Below are 19,808 nucleotides of genomic sequence, written 5' to 3'. Positions count from 1 at the left end.
CAATTATAGAGTTTTACCTTTCAAGCTGTGCAAATGCAACGCTTCTGTTTAGTGTTTGAAATGACTCGACAGAAAAAGAGTCGGAGCGGAGAAAAGCCCTCCAAGGCTTCCTGTCTAATAAAACACAGCAGGAGGAAAGATTACTTTTCTTTATAGAAGAGGTAATTACAAGAAAGTCTGCTTTAATGAAAGCATAAATTGGTATGAGAAAGAGATGGGAGATTGGGGGGGGGGCGTAATGGGGAAGTACAAAATATATTATGGTAGAGAGACGGCCTCTGTAATCTGTCAATTGGAATTATCATGACTGACAAAATAGACTGGTCTTGTGCGTGTGTGCGTGCTTGCGTGTGTGTGGTGTGTCTGTAATCTTATTTATCTGCTTTCTCCCTTTTCTTCCCTTACATATTTCCTATCCTGTGTCTTTGTAAAATGTGTGTGTGCAGCTTTTTACCCATTTCCTCATCAAATACTGTCGCTTGGTCAGTGATTTCAGCATCAGACACCGATGCCAAAAGCTACCTGTTGCAGCAGTATTACAAGCCAGTGGTGTCAGTTTGAAATGCTGGTAATGATGTCATATAAAGAGCTGAAAAGTCCCTATCACAGTGAATGTGGAGCCAAACCATGATGTTTTTTTCTAAACCTAACCACGTGCTTGTGCTGCACAAGAAAATAAACATAAATGTGAAGTGTGATGCAAGTAGGTTTGGTTATTGTTTGGGTTTTTCTGATGCTGGTGCTAAAATGATGCTTTTAAAACAGCACCAATGCCTAAATGTTGCCTGAATTTATAATCTTACAAAGATAAAGCCCAAAGGGGTTAATGACGCTAAAGAACCGCATTTTTTATTGCAAAGGGAAATTTAAACCAAAAATTGTGACAGTATACTTCACCATTTAAAGTATACTTTAATATAAATAAATCTGAAAGAATACAAAGCATTATGAAAGAATTCACTTTAGAAATAAAACCAAACCAAACTACAATAATTTAACTTTAAATAACAGTTACAGGACTACTAACTGCAAAATATTTTTTTATCTGGGACCTGTAATTGCCTCAGTAACTCACGCGAGACTCAGACACTGGTCCGCCTTAGCAGTCCACCTCAAGGGAACCTGTGAGGCTAACTTAGCTTAGTTTTGGTACTACTACTGCCTACTAACGGGCAGAAACTGTACATTTCCTGTGAAAATGGAAGTATTTGAAAAGACACAATACATTTAACAGACGTAAACTGACATGCTGTCCGGGAACATCAACAACACACGCAGGAGGATAAGCTGCACAAAATAAATAGACATGAACGACACTGGCCAAGCAGCGATATTTGACAAGTTAGGATGAGAATGTGTTGGTGTGAATGTGACCTGATGATGATGCTCAAGGATCCACGTACCATTTTTGTAATCTGCAATTTCCTGTTCTTTTTTTTTTTCAAATGAACAGAAACAGTGGTGTACATTTGTCTGGATACAGCGATAGTCCACTGTTACTTATGTAGGATTTTAGTGTGTGTGTGTGTGTGTGTGTGTGTGCGAGAGAGAGAGAGAGAGAGAGTGAGAGTTTTTCTGCCTGAGTGCTTCTTGTGTCTAGGTGTGCTCGTGTGTGCGCTTAATCTGCGTTTGTAGTGAGGTTAATCCTTACCTGGCAAAGGAGCACACTGGGTTAATCTAGAACAGGTGGGAGCTGTGTCATGTGGCAGACACACACACACACACACACACACACACACACACACATACACACAAATGGTGGGACAGCAGAAAAAGGCTTAAACAGCTTTATGCATGGACAGGTGTTTAAGAGCATTTCTCCACCTTAGTTTAAAACAACGGTTGTCATTATTTCATAAACAGTAAAGCTCATTTACTGTCAGTGTTCACGTGTTTCACAGCACGTTGTGCTTTGCTTTAAAACTGCTAGGAGTGAATTTTCCGTTGTTGTGTTTCAGGATAAATGGAAAATATTTATATATTTTACAGACCGAAATGTGTTAATTCGATTTTAATTGAGCGTGCCATCATTTTAAAAAGGCAAATTAAGCTTAGTAAAAAAAGGAAAACAACTTTTCAGTCACACTAGAAGGTGTTGCAACAAATGAAAATGCAACAAATTGAGTAATTAAAATATTAGTAATATAGTGACTACTTTCCTTGCCCAGATTTATCCTGCTGGCCCGGGAATCGAACCTGCACTGGCATGTAGTTAATAGTAAGTGTTGTAACTTCACTGTAATTTCCATTTTTCTTTGTGTAAAGACAGAAATTATGATTCTGTAGGTTCGATTTTTCTGTTCTTTCATAGGAGGATAACCACTTTTGGACATTTGTGTCAGCCTTTTTGGACACACATTTGATGCAACTAATACAGTGCACTTGAGCGCATCATACTGTACGGGCTAAGAACATTTGTACTTTTTTCCCCATCTTCAGCAAGACCACATCATGTTTGTTGTGGCTTTCAGGCATACAGTGAAGCTTATTGGATGCCTAAAGGGACAGACTTGATTCCAGTGTCCCTCTATGATATCTGCAATACATATGTGTAACTTACTTGCTGAGATGGATTGATTGAAGGTCTATATTTGGATTGCAGCATGGTGAAGTAATGAATTAATGAATGGTGCATGCAAAACTGCATTTTTTTTGCATAAAACTAAAGCAAAAATTCATATGTATTCCTTAACATACAGCTTGCAAGCTAAAACGAATGATTTGAGATTCAGCGTGTCTCTCACTGTTATTCTAAAGTTCTTCTGTTGATGAATAAACAGGAGCAAAAATGAGTTTGTGTTAGCTAATTTGTTCAGCTTTGCTCAGCTGAATTGTTCCTTGGGGAACTTAAAGCGGTTTGCCGCCCTGAGTATGTACATGTGGATCCACGGTGTTAGAGAGCAACTGATACGAACTGAGGGAGAACGACCGGAAAAATTCAGAGAGAGGACGAGGTGGCAGTTAGCCTTCTGCTGCTTTAGCAGGTGTAATGGCTTCAGTTACTCTTGTCTATCAGCAGCTTTAGGATCCTGCTGTGTGTGTGTGTGTGTGTGTGTGTGTGTGTGTGTGTGTGTGTGTGTGTGTGCGTGCGTGTGCGTGTGTGCGTGTGTATGTGTGTGTGCGTGTGTATGTGTGTGTGTGTGTGTGTGTGTGTGTGTGTGTGTGTGTGTGTTTCAATATGTTGACGTCAACATTTCTACAGAAATAGCTGCAAAATCAAATATTTCTGCTCTGAAGTCATATTTTCTGCCCCAACTATTTGGCTGCAGGTGACACACACCCACACACACACGCACACTCACTTTGTCACGCACCTCTTTGTGTGTCACAGTCACAGTTAGACATTGCACCTTTTCCCACATTCTCTGCAGTGTTTGCACACACACTCACACAGGGCCATATGTTTCCACCAGTGGGGGTGTGGATGTTGTAGTCTTTAGTCATCTCTCTCTGACACACGTCCCCTTTATTTTTTTAATTTTCACGTCACACTCTTTTCTTATTACTGTACCTCTCTTTCTTAATCTATTCTTCTTTCTTTCCTCCTTTTCTACCTTTTTCCTTCAAATCTCTTTGTTGTCCACCCGCTCCCTCTCCAATTTCTTTGTCCTTCTTCTTCTTTTTCATTCTCTTTGTTTGTATCTTTCTCAATCAAAACCAAGATCATCATCATCAAACCAGGTAGAAATGTGGCAGAGAGCTGTTTTTTTTTCACCAAAATCCATGAACCATGTGTTTATTATGTGTCACCTCTACTGGCTTTACTTTCTATAGTGTGTGGGAAGACAGATACAGGCTTCAATGCAAGTTTGTTCACACGATATTGACCTCTGCGCTCCTTAACGTCCCTGAAAACTCATTTTCTTGCCATGGGTAATGTTTTAAGGGATCTGGTGAAAGGTTAACATCACAAGCACACTTAGAAAGTGAAATCCTTTATATGTATTGTTTTTGCATGTACAACACTGCAGTTAAGGGCAGCTTGATGTACGGATTACAAACAGCGATGACAGTTCATATTGGGAGGAAATCATCAGTCATGCAGAGTGGTGCACAGAGAGCAACCTGCTGCTCAACACGAGCAAAACCAAGAAGCTGCTTCTTGATTGTAAAAAAAAATGACAAAGACACACCTCTTTACATCAGTGTTGATGAGGTAGAGCAAGTGGACAGATTTTGGCTCCTGGGAATCAACGTCAACCAGACATGGTTATCATGGTAAAACAAATAAAAAAAAAAAAACAACTGTGTTTTTAAAGAAACTTAAGCGTACCCCTGCTAAGTACTTGTTGTTACTTGTCGTTATTTTTCGTCTGTAGCTTCTGGCCGATAGTAGCAGAACTTAGTCCTGTATCATGACCACACTCCTGTGCCATCTTTGATATCCCTTGGTTTGCATTGAAGGGATTTCTGTATTATTTACTTTACACGTTCCTGACATTTTTCTCCTTTTTAATCAACTACACTTTAGCAAGTTTGTGTATTCTTGATTACCAAGAAAAAAAAACAGTGCGGTGTGTTGCCAGTAGTTGGACTTGTGCTAAAAGAGATCGGAGAGTGGAAAGAGTTTCTCTCTCTGAAGTGCTGTGCATTTCCGTCAGTGCATCCCTTACACAGTTTGTTTTTTTCTTCTGTTCTCTGGCTGCAGATGATGGGTATCAGCTCTACATTTTGGAGCTTGTAAATGTATTTTTTCCTGGACAGCTGCAGACACACACACACACACACACACACACACACACACACTGACTGACTGACACACACATGCACACACACACACACACACACACACACACTGACTGACTGACACACACATGCACACAGCATTATAGCAGTAGTCCGGCCCATCTGTGCCTCTCTAGCTGAAGAGAAAGGGCTGGAGTACATCTGTGGCAGCCTTATTTCAAAATTTAACACACTCACACTCACAATACACACCAGACTCCAGCAGAATGACGTGTATGGAAGTGTGTGCCTGTGTGTGCACTACCAGTACATGTGTGTCAGAGAGAGAAGCCACTAGATTAAGTGAGCATAACAGTGTGTGTGGCACTAACAGAAACCCAGACAGACATACCGTAAGTAAGAGTGTGTGAGAATGTGTGTGTACTTGCCTAAGTGTGTATGGTGCTAATTGACATTGAGGCTGACATAAGCTTGTCATCCATGCCTCTCACTTTCCAATCATCTCTCTCTCTCCTGCTGTCACTTCCTGGTTCCCACTTTTTATTGCCATTCTTCCTCTCCCTCTTTCTCTCTTCCTTCTCCTCTTCATTTGTTTTCATCTCTTCCTTCTCTCCACCGGCTATCTCCCTCTCCGTCTCTCCTCTCTCCATCACTTCCTCTCTGTCTCATCTCTCAGTAATGACCTGATCTGATTGGATTTGGTCTCAGATTCCTTCCGTGGCTAATGGCCGTGACCGTTGCTAAGCAGCCGGTGCCAAAACAGCGACAAACATGGCTGTTACGACGGGCCACGCTGACAACAGAGACGGATCACTTGTTTGCCCTCTTGGGGCTTCTTTGCTTACATTTTCGCTGAGCTCCATTAGGACAGGTGACATGAGTGTTGAGACTGGCCTCCACGATGGAGTTGCCCTGAATTCATCCATCTGTCACACAGAGTGCCGGTCCCTTAGAAACATTTTAGGATGATAAATACAGATCCTGCATAATCTCCAGGCTGATATGTGACATATAAATGACATTTAGCATCAGCCTCAGTTAATTATCATTTCATTTGAATGTGATCTTGGCTCTTCCGCTGAGTACACTGTGGAACTATGGAGCGGCTGGCATGCTAGCAGCTGAGCCATAAACATGAGTTACAGCATATTACATACATGATGGAGAAGATTTCATAAAGGTGTGCTTGAGTGTTAAATACCACAGGATGAGTTCTTATACTTACACAGATTTATTGTTGCAAGATCAAATAAATCAGGTGCATCATGGCAGCCTGTGCAGGCTGAGAGATGAAGAAGAATCATCCCTCGTGTGATGTCAAACACTTAAGCATAGCAGAGGAGGATTACAGTACCTGTCGGAGAAATGACAGCTAATATATGGACATCTGTAGTTTAATTTTCATTACTCCAATATAGGGCAGGGCGATATGGCCTAGTAAATAAAATCTCCAATTTTTTCACACCAAACGATTTTAATCAACTTTTTTTCCTTCTTAAAAACAAACAACAAATTTTTAAGAAATTACTTAAAAACAAGTTTTTCTTTGATTTTAGCAATAAAAATTAACAGAGGCAAACTGAGAATGTAGAGGGCTTCAAGTCAGTATTGCATGGTGCACAGTTTTGCATATTGTACAGATTTGCAGTATTGAAAATGACCAACTCTGAACCTTTATTTAACATTAGTTCCATGTTAACAAATAATGTTCTGCATTAGTTTAAAATTACTGGTAGGTCTGTTGTAGTGGACTCAGCGACAGCGCCTCCAACTCTCTCGCAATCTTTCACGTGAACAGTTGTACAGATGAAGCAGGGAAACATATTTGGGGTCGATAGTTTTCAGCATGTGGATTAACCCAGGCTTTTCCACTGTATATACGGGCACCACGTCTTTAGACACGTTTGTGATTGATGGAAATGTCGGTTGCTTTTTGTGGGGAGTTTGTGGACTGACGCAGTCTTGAGAAAGTCAAATCTAAATTTTCAGTTTAAAAAATCATGTAGTTTTGTTTCATCTCCTTGAGGTCATTTTGAGTGTGTTTGTAGTTACTTTGTATTTCTTTGTGGTCATTTTGTGTCACTATTGGTCATCTTGAATATATTTGCAGCAGTTTGGTGAGGTCGTTTTGCACCTTTTTGATGTTGTGAGACTTTGCGGCTTTTGTCCATCTCTTTTAGTAATTTTGTGTCTCTTTGCATCTGTTTTTGTCTCTTTGTCCTCATTTTATGTGTCTTTGTAGTTGCTTTTCTTTACTTTGCTGTCATTTAGTGTCTCTTGTGGTCATTCTGAATCTTAAGTTTTGTATCACTTCGTAGCAGTTTTGTGTGTCTTTGTGGTTGTTTTGCCCCTTTTTCTAGTTGTTGGGAGACTCTTTGCATCTCTTTGTTGTAAAATTGTGCCTCTGTGGTCTTTTTATCTCCCTGAAGTGTTTTTAGTTGCTTCGCATCTCTTTGTGAATTTCAATCTTTTTGCAGCTGTTTTTGGTATCTCTTTGTAGTTCTATGACTCTTTGTGGTTGTTTTGCACTTTTTTTGTAGTTGTTATGGGTCTCTGTGTCTCTTTTCAGCTATTTTGCATCTCTTTGTAGTCATTTTATGTTTCTTTGTGGTCATTTTGATTCCCTCCCTGGTCGGTACATGTTCATTTGAGAAGCCTCAGGGGCCCTCTGGGTCTTTGCCTGATAGGACCATTCAGCAATGCATCCATTGTACCGTAGTTAGAAATTTTTGAAAAGTTAAGGACATGGCATTGACAGTTTTTATGAGCACCACTGTTTTGTACAACAGGAAAGCACACTCTTCCAGAGCTGCAGATTTATTTTAGCCGACAGGTGAACAGATACAGGGACAGACCAGACAATAACTAGGCCATACTTTAATGGTTTCAGGGCTCCATTATAAACTGTAGCGCACTGTCTGAAACACTAGTATAGGCTGTGTGTCCTCTCTCGGGACCTCATTTCTTCAATGCCTGCTGGAGTTCAACATGAAAGCTTTAAACGTGTTGCTGCAACGGCTTAAACAGCAGATTCACAAGTCTATTAACAGTGCAACGGAGAAACCACCACCGTCTTTTGTGAAATACTCCTTGAGGTTAAGAGCCCTCTCTCTGTCCAAGATTATATAGAAAATATTTAGGAGACTATTAGTTCTGCTGTGTTCCTGCTTTATCTTGAGATTTAGTATTTTAATATTACGTGATCATTTCACTGGATTTTTTGCCTTCTGTCTTGTCTTTTTGCCCCCGTTTGCATTTTTTATGAGCCAAGACTTAAACTTGTTTTACTGTTGCACTTTTGGTAAGCCATCCTCCACATGAGCGTCTGCTAAATGCCTAAAATGTAAATGGAATGTAATGACTCAAGTTGAAAATGTATTTATGGATTTGTATTTGCTTCCTCGGGAGAGTGCTCTCTTTGTCCTCTTCCAATTTGAAAGCAAAAGCCATTAGGGAAGACAAAAAGGATGCCAGTGCTGCTGAACTGTTAAACTTTAATCATTTCATTTGTTTTCAACTTTTTTTCCTGGCAACACAGAACAGGGAAGTTTTTATGTGCAGTTTTAAAGGTCCAGTGTAGAGCCTTTAGGGGGATATATTGGCAGAAATGGTAAATAATGCTCATATCTATGTTTTCATAAGTTTATCATCACCTGAAAATAAGAATTTTTGCATTTTTAATACCTTATAATGAGCCATTTAAATCTCCACAAGGAGTCGGTCCTCTTCCGCGGAGTTTGTATATTGTATTAGAATCCGTTTTTAAATCTGTTTTGTAGGGCTAGTAGTGTGTTAGGTGTTAAACAATATTAAAAAAGATACTGAAAGCCATCCTGTCTGAGTAGGCTATGGAGGTCAAACAGTGCTAGGAGCTCATGCTAACAGATTACAGCTCAGATTCATTCGCCTAGTAGTCATTTTCTTCTTCCTTTCATCACTTTTTGTATTTTTTTTTATAAAAAAAGAATTTGTTTTACTCTTTGCCTCATAACCTTCCTTGCATAGGAATGTTTTGAGTATCTTTTAAGATTATGTGACCAAAATGTAATTAGAGAGCCTACCTTTGTAGGCCTACTGAAGTAACTGCTTTTGCATTTAACTACTTGTTATTTTAAAATACTAGTATTTTTCTTGAGACTGGGTTTTGGCCATTCTTCCAACCTCCGTATATCAACCAGTTTTTAATGTCTAGACAAAATCTGCATCCATATTTCATGACTATCCGCTCTGTTCTAAGTCGGAGTTAGAGCTCAGATTTTTCTCCTCCTTTTCTTTGTTTCTCAGTCGTTTCCCGAGCCTGTGTAGTTTCACTGCTGACGGGCTCCAGCTGGCTCCCATGACGGATCAAAACAACCTTCCAGTCTCTCTCGCCATCATTAGCTGAGAAACTGATGGGTTGAAATACACCCCATGTTGGATCAAACTCCCACCTAGATACACCAGACTGTATTAGCCGGACAGCTGCTTTGATGCTGCTGTTTGTGCGGTGGGCGCGGCCGCATCTCTGCACTTCTGTTTCCCTCTTCTCGTCACTTGTTTGTCAAGTGCTGAGGTTTGGCGGATGTTAGGCGTGCTGCAGGTCGGTATGGCTGGCCTCCTGTTGTCTGACCGCCTAGTTAACCGCAAATTGTGTTGCCAGCGCGGCTTTCGTATCAGTGAGAGGTGTTCAAACGTTTTTCTCGAGGGAACAAAGAACAGTATATTTGAAGATCAATTGAAGAGTTTTGTTCTGAAAAACATGAAGCCCAGTAGGTGTGTGGAGAAATCTTTTGATAAATCCCTCCATCACATGAATTATTTGTGCCCTTAAATTACAAAATACTGATTTATATTCACAAAACTAAAATTAGATGGGTTTAAAAAAATGGACATATAAATTCAGCGCACATTATTTTTTGACTGTACTATTGGATAGCTAAAAGCCTATGAGAAAAAACATCAGGAGCCAAAAACAACTATAGGTGTTTAGATTTGTGTTATACAGTTGCTTAAAGTAGGAACTTGCAGAGCTTTTTAAGTTGAGTCGAGTCCTAAAATCAATTAATGGACTAAACGTTTCAGCTCTGACGGATCAGTTTTATCTCGAGTTAGTCCACTGCTTTGCCACAGTCGCTGTCCAGAGTGCTGATCCTGGAGCTGTCCCAGACACTCACCATCAGTCAGTCAGCAGGTTAGACTCCTGCTTGAAGGGACTCTCACACACTTCAACTGATTCCCTCATTGTCAGTCCAGATTCTGTTGGCTCTTTTCACTAAGAAACCCCCTGGGGCTGTACTCACTAACTATCTTATATTGCCACTAGAAATCGTCCTGGATGGTAAAACTAAGAGTTTAAGATCTTTTTTTAACAGAGCATCCGAGAGCAGCTTTTACTGAGTAAGATAAGAGGATGAACGTTAATCATGTGGTCTATAAAGCATCAGAAACTTGTGAAAAAAGTCTGGCAAGTCTTCAACAAAGTTAATGTTATATGTGAAGCATGCAGTGTTTGTGTATGTTACCAGGCTTTTACCAACATTACACGGATCGACACCAGTGGGAATGTGGCAAATGGGAAAGCAATAAAATTATAAGAAAAAAATCATAATAAAGCACTAGCATTAGCTAACCCTACAGTGCCATAATGTATCTTTTTATTCATAGTTTTGATCACAAACAGATGCATCTCAGCTCTTGTCATATGTGCCACGTTGTACTAACTGTATGCTAAAGAGATATTGATAACAAAGCATTTTGTAAACTCACCATTCAGTGAAATGTGTTAGTTTGAGAATCTTCTGATTCTGAAAGTTCAGAGGGTGCGTTCAGAAACACTCACTGTGCCAGAGTGCACTTTTGAGAACTAGTGCACTCCATGGCTTCAACAATAGCGCCCTCATTTTGGTGAGATTAGATTAGATCAGATTAGATTTAAGAATACATCCAGAGTCAGATCGCTCAAACAGATAGTGCTGTACCACACCGAATGTGCTTTTCTCCATGGCTGTCGAGGAGATGAGAGACAGTTTGACAAAGGTGGGATCCGAAGAGGTGTCAATCAAATTGTGATCTTCCTCGCCCACACAGTCTGGAGAAGTGCTATTATCCTCAAAATGAGCTCTTTTGAACTTTATTTTCACTCAGTTTTTTTTTAGATTCTGTGTGCATTGTTACTATTTCAAGCCCAGAAACTTTAAAAGAGCAATGCACTGATTTAGCATTGCTCTCTCACCACATTGTTGGTTTGACAATGCAAAGTAATAAAAAAAAGTTAAAAATTATTGCAGAAGAACAAGAGATATTGTCTTTTTTTACTCGATTCCACACATTCTTCTTCCTTGTCAAAACCTGGCACTTACATTATCCACAATGCAACTTAAGCATCGACAGCTCAGTCGGGGATTCTGTTGTGTTTTGCTCGTAGCGGCTAATACAGCCTCAAGCCTCTCGCCTCAAGCACAGATGAAGAGCGGGCTACAGCTAGTTCTTCCCTGCCCTACAGGATGCATTTGTAAACACTTGTTTTTCTTCCTTGTCATTTCCCTCTTATTATATATTATTACACGTACTAGGTTTCTCTCCTGGATTGTTCATCAGGAGGACGTACTCTTATTGAAACAAGAGCGTTAAAGTCGTTGCGTGCTTTTGAAACAACTACTTTGTGATATAAACATGAAAGGCAGGCAGGGCTGAGATATGCTGCACTACATGAACTCAGCACATTTTCTCTGAGATGCAGGAGCACATTTAGAGAAACTATCTTTTGATCAAGTGGAGGATTGATTCTGCATGCTGTAGTAAATGTGCAGAGGGCTTATATTTGTCGCAGCATTGTATGCTGTTGTTGGCCAAATTCTGTCAACACAAACAATGACACTTTTATCTCAGCCAAAGAACTGGTGGATACTTTATCCCCAAAACATTTCAGATGTGTTTATGCAGGTTTTCTCCCAAGTCTCGTTACTCAGCACAGACAGCCGGCGAGTTGAAACAATGTGCATTTATAGGCTGTTTTCCAGTCTCTGTCACAGAGGTATTTTTGCTAGTTCTGCCTGTGGTCATGGAGACCTGTTTGAGACTGATTCTCCATCTTCCTTTCTTTCACTTTGTGTCCTCCAGCTTTCTGTCCTCTTCTTTCTTTCTCTTTATCCGCCTTAAAGAAGTATTTCCCCGATATTAAGAAAGCCCTCACATGAAGCGAGGCCGTCTCTGTGGTAGAAAGACACAAATACTTTTGAAATTGGTGCAACATGACTAGAGAAAAACTGAGACAACTTGAATGCTTCGCTGCTGACATAATGTGGAATGGTCTGTAAGAAACAATGGCAGCAGGCCATATTTCATATTACAGTTAAATGGTAAGCTAAATCATGTTTCTCAAAACATTTGAGGTGAGAAATGCAACTCAGGAACAGAGTCTTGGTTTATATTTGATGTGCGCTGCTTAGTTTTACTGTTTGATCCCCGTTTTCTTCAGCTTCTGTTGTCACTGTGCAGGAAGCAGTGTGGCGCCCACCCCCTGTTCACCAACTCTCACCATTAACAGGGTGTTAAAAAACATTTCTGATAACATTTTTGGCAAGAAATAGGCAGTGCAGCAGCATGATCTTGATTTATATTCCATCAGCACTGCCTAGTTTTTGATCAGATTTTGGTCCGAGGTTTAGAGACAAAGACAGGGGTAGATGTGTCTCTTGATCAGCTGTATGCTCTTTGAGTACATGGTGGCGGCTGCAAGGTGGGTGGGGGTTTGCTGGCAATACAGAAATGCAGAAGTACAGCCTGTAGTTTGAGCAACAGCCCCAAGAGCCAGCGAAACTCCTCCAAATGACGTAATTTACTCCATGTGGTGGGGGAGAGGGATATCTAGGCACTAGTTAGATGGAGGAAATGTTACCACAGTTCATCTACTCATACGACCCAGATTGTTTCGGTACAAACCTGGTTGAAAATTGGCAAAATATCCCTTTAACTTTCCTCTCTTTGTCCTGTCTCTTTCATATTCTCTCTTACTGTCTTTTCTACTTTTTCTCTCTTCATTTCCTCTCTCCCTGTAGTCTTACCTCCTCCTTATTGTTTCAGGCCATTTTCTCTTCCTGCAATTTCATTTCCTTCTTTTCTTCTTGTTACCTATCCACTTTTTCCTCTCTTTTTCTTCTTTCTCACCAATCTCTCAAAACAAGATTAAGCTGTTAGTGTTTCAGCATCTTTAATGAAATGCATGTGGCTGTGTGCATGCGTCATCACGAGTCTATCTATGTGTGAGGCTTCTGAAGGTTTCAACAGCAGAACAACGGTTTAAATGGACTATTGATTGTGCCTCTCTCTCTCTCTCTGTCAGTCTGTGACGGCATCCTGCCCCCCCGCTGGTTCTCACACACCCGCTCACTTTGCCTGACAGCACACACACGTATGCATATTTATAGACAGCCTGTCAAACACACAAGGACATGTTCATATATAGTAGAAGGCATACACATGCTGACAGTCCTTAACATTTATTCACAAAGATAAAGAACTCTCTGTAATTATTTCCATATAAATAATGTAAAAGTCTGCTCTTCAGCACATTCTTCTATTAAATAAACCCACTGCTCATGCTTCATTGTACACCTGATACCGATTCATTGTCTTATCATTAATTAAAATTGCTAGCTGACTTTTATTTTATGACTATACAGTCAATTTGCTCACACATTTGCAGAATAATTGTGTATATAGGGACCTGAATAACATGTTTACTTCTGCTCAATGCAATCATCATATGATATATTGAGGGATAAGCTCACACTGTAACATCCTAAAATTGAGTTTTAGTGAGTCGGGTCAGTTTATGCATTTTTATTCCAAAAAGTGTCTGTAAATCCAGATGTCTGCTCAGAGAATGACAGCTGTCCATTAAGACCACACAGTGTTTTGAACAAGAATCATGCTGAGACACAAAATAAAAAGGCAGCAGCCAGCATTTTTTTAATTAATAATGTGAACAGAAGCGACCAATAACATTCATCTATTTCAGTGATTTTTTGCAGGTTAAGCGTGCCTTTACAGAGCTGCTGTAATTCTTTTTTAAGCCTGGAGGGGATCATGCGTTTGGTCCTGTGTGTGTGAATGTATCGAATGTGAATGGAACGGCTGGACCAATCATCCTAACATTTTGTGTTTACATTTATGACTGTGTACTGATGGATTCTCGTGTTTGTGGCAATTCACACTCACACAAAAATCTGTTATATTGACTGTTTTATACCATCATTAACTGCTGACTCTTTACTCCTCTTAACCAGCCGATAAAGGCTGCATCTTTTTGTTAAATTAGCTCTGCTAAAATCAAGTCTGTTACAGGCCAGATAATGGGCTTTGTCATTGCGCAAAATTTGACATCCATAAAAATGTTCGGTCTCATTTTGAACCAGAACCAATAAGCTTTTTGCAATTTTCACCATCTTGACTGTAAGGCAGCTGTGATCGACGACTCCACAGGACACAGCCATGGCTGCAACCCTGTTTTGTTCCATTTGCAGACTCATTTTTATTTATATATTTTTTTATCTTCCCTAAGTAAGAATGTAGTTTTTGTAGTTGAGTGGTTTCTCATTTTGGGCTTCTTTGATTGAGCTTGTTGTTGTTATCTCCATCTTGTAGTGTTGCCTATAGAAAAAGTTAAAAGTCCAGTTATGAACAATATTGATCAAATACTTTAGGCTGTATTTCAGTTATTAAAAATACATTTATACTCATAATTTCGTTATGTCTTCATAGACTGTATTTCATATGCAGTGCCTGTTAGCAAGAAAACTTTGATCTGCTTTGTGCAACGTGCCATGGCTCTGCACAAATAGTCAAAGCCCATATTTTTATTTGCCTCTGGGACGCTTCCGAAATGCACTGCGTCTGCTGGAATTACAAAGAATTGCCTTGAGTGGCCATGATCAGCTCTTTGGGGCCCCTGGTCAAGATCTGCACAATACTGGATGCACATTTCAAGTTTTTTTTTTTTTATGTTAATGCTGACGTTGAAGAGAATGTGTCTGAATCCCAAGACCTTCCGGCCGCAAAAGATACACTTTTTATGGATATGAAAGATGAAGGGACAAATTGCTTTACTCATGTTAAAGCAAGCCTATTGTAAGTTAAGTTTGCATTAAGTTTACGTTGCGGGAAGAGAAAGTTTTTTACTTTTGTGCTGTTGACACAACACAGACCCGAGGTTGTAAATATTCAAAAACACTTTGACTATGAAAAGAACAGCGGATTTCTGGCCTAAGATACACACACACTCTTTGCAACTGATAATAAATTCTGTGAACACACACTTGTAGAAGAACATTGCATTGCAGAAGCAAATCTCTCTCTCTCACACACACACACACACACACACACACACACACTGTACACTGATGTGGATGGATTACCTCCTTTAGATGAGATTGTTTGCTACATGCTTCTATTTCATTCATGCTTCAGCGCTCAGCATGCCATTATCTCACATTGGATATATGTGCCTGCACGCTTGAGTGTTTGTGTGTGCACCTGTGTGTGTGTCCAGCATCTCACCACAGTGCACTGCTCAACGCGGGACCTTTTAATTAAGGGAGAACTTTCATTATCAGCTCCATTAGTCAATGCCTGGATGGTGTCAACACTCTCCCTCACACACACACACACACACACACACACACACACACACACACACACACGGAAAGTGTACTGTTAGTTGCGCTGGTATAATATTTAACCTGATGTTCTGTTTCAGGATGACGGTGTAATTTATTATCCGCAGTAATGGGAAGTGACCCCATTTACAGTCAAATGAGCGAGGCGGGGGAGAGGTGTTATTATAAGTCATCATGTCGTCATTTGCATTGTAATGCATGTCACCGACCACAATGCACTGCTCCGCTATAGAGGAAAAAACCTCCACAGTGGAGGATAATGTCACTGCCATATAGGCAACAGCAGAATGCTTTATGTAGATTTTAGAGAAACAATTTCGCCCTGAAAAATATCATCCAGTATCTCAGTGAATCTCTTCTTGTATCATATATATGGCTTATTGGGGTCCTCATCATTTTGAATTAAGCAAATGTTTCAGTATCATCATCCTAAAGCCTCAGAACGTTCATGTTTTAACTTTATTGAAAGATAATATGCTCATCAGTCAGTTGTAAAAATTCTACAACTTGTTTTTGAAACCTTTTGAACACCTATGAAACTTTAAAGTGCAGTCAAGTTGTAAAAGCAGAACTGTTTTTCTTTGCAGCTGAGAAAGTTGACATTTCAGAGAGCAGACAGTAAGCTGTGAGAAAGCTTACACATACTCTTGTTCCCGCAAAAAAGAAAGTGTTTAATAACTGATGAGAGAAAAATGTTTTGGTGTTTGAATTTTGTTTTCTTTTTCTTCCGTTTTTTTGTAAAGTAAATTGTGCCAATCATTAGTTTCAGGTAAACAAGAATAAGTTACACAAAGAAAATGCAATGGTTAGCTTCCTCTTGGTCTTTGGCAATCATGGTAAAGTTATTGATAATTACTCAGAGGGTGGTATCAGGAAAGAAAATTATAACAGCAATAGTGCTGACAGAGCTAACAATTTTCATCAGGGGGGTTCCAGAGGATTGGCACCTAAGTGGCAGCAGTGGGATACACACATGCAACAACATGCACTTGAACAACAGCAGTTCAGTTAAACAGTTTATAAGTCTCTACCTGCCCCCGTTTCATTCTGAAACTGCGGTCTTATCAAATACAGGCAAAAAGACAAAAATGAACCTTAAAAAAGTTAGCGGTGCACTGTTGTAGTGTTTTAAAGCAAAGGAAATATTGTAGATGCAGAATATTATCTTTTCTTGTTGGACTGCTGTGGGCTGGGAGGAACATCTTTTTTTTTAATGTGAGCAAGAACACAAGAAAATAACAACAAACAAATTATTAAATCTTGAAATCTTTAACTACACTGTATAAGAGTAAAGTTATTGAATATATTTTCTCTGAAAATGCCCCAAAATTATGTAAAAGCACATTTTTCCATAAACAAAATGCAGTGTAACCAACAGGAGATGACTGATATGCGATCTCTTTTCTGCGTTACACTTTGTAGACGGCGTCCTTTCACACTCGTCAGCCGGCTGCACTCAGAGATCAGCATCACTTGTTCAGTTTGGGGAACACCTCGTGTTGATGGAAATTAAGTTGAAGCTTGTTGTTTACCTTACTATACTTGGGAAGAGCAATTGTTTGTGTTTTAACAACGTTTCGCTTAATGAGTTATTGATCCAGGAAGTTCGAAGTTGTGAATATCTTTTCAACTTTACCAAACTGTTTTAGGCAGGCAGCTGTGCCCTCCTTCCCAGACTGTGTTCCCGTACTGACACGTAATCTTTTAGTGTTACGGAGCAGCTTACCAGACTGTACTGGCCAACTTTCACCCCTGCATGCAAAGGCTGAAGGAAATGTGATTAACTGACAGAAAGAAAGAGTTTCTTGTACAAACTGACTTTTAAACCTCTTATTGGATAATTCTGCAGTGTAGTGAATACTTCATATAATGGGTTTTAATCCAAAATGACACTTGGATACAAAGTAATATCACCTATTCTCACTAAATGAAAATTTCAAACACATTCAGAACATAAGAAATGACTAGTGAGTCACTTTTCCAGACCGGATCCACTATGTTCGTTCCATACAATTTTTTACTAAAGCATCTGTGTTGATGGGAAGCAAATAGCAAACAGCTCCACATTGAATGTGTGATCACAGTAATGATATTTTAGTAGTACAGAGGGGTCGTTCTGTGAGGGCAACAAGTGGAAACTGTGCAGACTCACTCCAGTCTGTCATGTGACGTGACGCTGACGGCCTGTAAGTGGCACGCTGATTGATATGATGAGGATGCAATTAGCCCTGAGCAAAATTAGAGGAGCCTCTTATCGAGCTAAGCACCACTTGCGGCGTGTGTGTGTGTGTGTGTGTGTGTGTGTGTGTGTGTGTGTGTGTGTGTGTGTGTGTGTGTGTGTGTGTGTGTGTGTGTGTGTGTGTGTGTTTGAACGGGACACAAGCCCATGCTCCGATGGATTGTCAACCAGTCAGTCGGAGAGATTGGATTCTTGTATGTGCTGGTATTTATCAAAGTGTTGGTGTGCCCTTTTCATGTTCTTTTTGACTTTCTGCCATACATCTGACATGACACACACACACACACACACACACAGGAATACAGAGCTTCTTTTTCCTGGCTGACTGTGTTTCTCCTTCCGGCAGATGAAAGAGAAGACGTTCAGAAGAAGACTTTCACAAAATGGGTAAACTCACAGTTGGCTAAGGTAAGACATATAACTGTTTCCTTTCCGTCATCCACTTCATTTACTAAACCTTCTATTTCCTGTCTGGTCTAACTAGACTGTGATCAGTTTCTCTTATTTTCACGACTATTTTAACTTTTCTCCAAATCTTGAAACAAATGACACAAAATCTGTAAGAGCGTGTTTATATATTTTAATGTGCTAAAACCACTTTTTTTTTTCTCAAACACTCTGACTGAATATACAACATGTTATCATCCCAAGTCGCCACATACACAGCACAGCTGTGTAAGTGGATTTCCGCATCTACATGTTATGTTTTAGGTATCCTTCTGTGTCTGCTCTTTGCGGTCTGGGATGCCGCTACTGTGATGTCAACAAATGCACATGCTGGCGCACATGGTTAAGTTTATGAATGGCTAGTTTTTATGCGCATGCATCAGGATCCATCAGCCGAGTTCTCAAGTGGATCTTCCACATCTGCGCTCTCAGCATCGCTACACTGTCATTGCAGTCGTTGAACGAAAGTGACAGTTTCTACCTCCGTGTGGTACAGTTGTAACCGCACAACTCTACAGAAATCCTGAGGGTTCATTTAAAAGCACAGTGTTTGAATAGGGACTGTGTGCATTTCTGTGTCGATTGATCATTTTGATACTTTTACAGTATATAGCACCTGTACCTGCTTTCTAATTAAAAAATACCACGGGCATCTGACTTTTTGCAATATGGGACCGGTAATGAAAGAAGAGAGGGCTCTGTGTGTGTTTTGAGATATTGTTCATCTTGTGGGGTACCATCCATACACAGTTGTTTGGGAGAGCAGGGAATACACCTACCTGTCTCTTCATACTCTGTCGACTTCAATTCTTCTCCCCGTCTGAACCCTCCTCCTCTCCTCTATTTTGTTTTCATTCATTTCCTCCTCCTATTTTCTGAAGAAAACGAACAGGAGGGAAGGATTTGTTGTTGTTGTTGTTTTTCTTAACCGCTGGCAACGTCTTCCACCTCCTTTCATCTGGGGCTGTTTTCTGTTCGTCTCTCAGAGTCACGGACAATTTCTGAGGCATTTCCTTTTATGGCTGTGATTCAGACACACAAACACAAACACACAAAGGTTATTCCTGCCACGTCCATTCTCTCTGGAGAGTGGGTTCGGTAAAGCTAGGATAAAGGGGGCAGGAGAGTGTTGCACATTTTTCAGATTCCCCTTTTCTTGTCATTCTAAGTGCTATATTTGTGATTTTTGAAGAAAATGTGTATTTTTTTGGCCAAGTTTTTTTCATTTCTATTGCTTGATTGTTGTCTGTTGCACTTTGTTGTCCCGCAACTCACTTACAGAGTCCTTCCCAATGGGGAATGAATGACTTGTTTTGAATTTAATTTTAATTACTTTCCCGTGTTTATGCACGTGTTTTTATTTGCGGTGTGTGTGTGTGTGTGTTTTGTGCGTGCCGACACATCACTTCTGTCCCTATTTTCAAAGTTGATTACAAGGGTACTAGAAGTGTGCTGTTGCCATGGCGATGGAGACTTAGGTGTGTGCATGTGCATACGGTATGTGTGCATCTTGGTGCTCATTTGTGTGTGTGTGTGTGTGTGTGAGAGAGTAAAGCTATTGAAACAAGTCTGATCTGAGCCAGGTGATTAAAGCCAAGAAAAGGACAGACGGGCTGGAGAGGTCTTTTCTTGTCTTCTGCCTTCACCTCTTTCCTTAACCTTTTCTCTCCTTTTATTGCATACTCTTACCCTCTCCTTTTCTCCTCCCTTCCACTTTTACTGCCATCCCTTCTCCTATCCTTTCCATCCAGCCTGCCAGATCCCCTCTAACCATAACTAAG

At 40.1% G+C, this 19,808-nt stretch overlaps 1 protein-coding gene across 2 annotated transcripts in view; it reads left to right on the top strand.

Annotated features, from left to right (window-relative positions):
• Positions 1–19,808, top strand: part of dmd (dystrophin) — a 324,760-nt gene that overhangs the window by 84,504 nt on the left and 220,448 nt on the right. For both annotated transcript variants that reach the window (XM_088074779.1, XM_042513262.2), the window contains exon 5: positions 17,927–17,988. In XM_088074779.1, coding sequence (XP_087930905.1) covers positions 17,927–17,988 — 62 coding nt within the window. The remainder of the gene's footprint in view (positions 1–17,926; positions 17,989–19,808) is intronic.

The sequence above is a fragment of the Plectropomus leopardus genome, chromosome 24, assembly GCF_026936395.1.
Source record: "Plectropomus leopardus strain MGB_pleo_1.0 chromosome 24, ASM2693639v1, whole genome shotgun sequence".
NCBI lineage: Eukaryota > Metazoa > Chordata > Actinopteri > Perciformes > Serranidae > Plectropomus > Plectropomus leopardus.
Note: the sequence above shows the minus strand (reverse complement) of the source record. Positions and strands in the feature narration are given on the sequence as shown.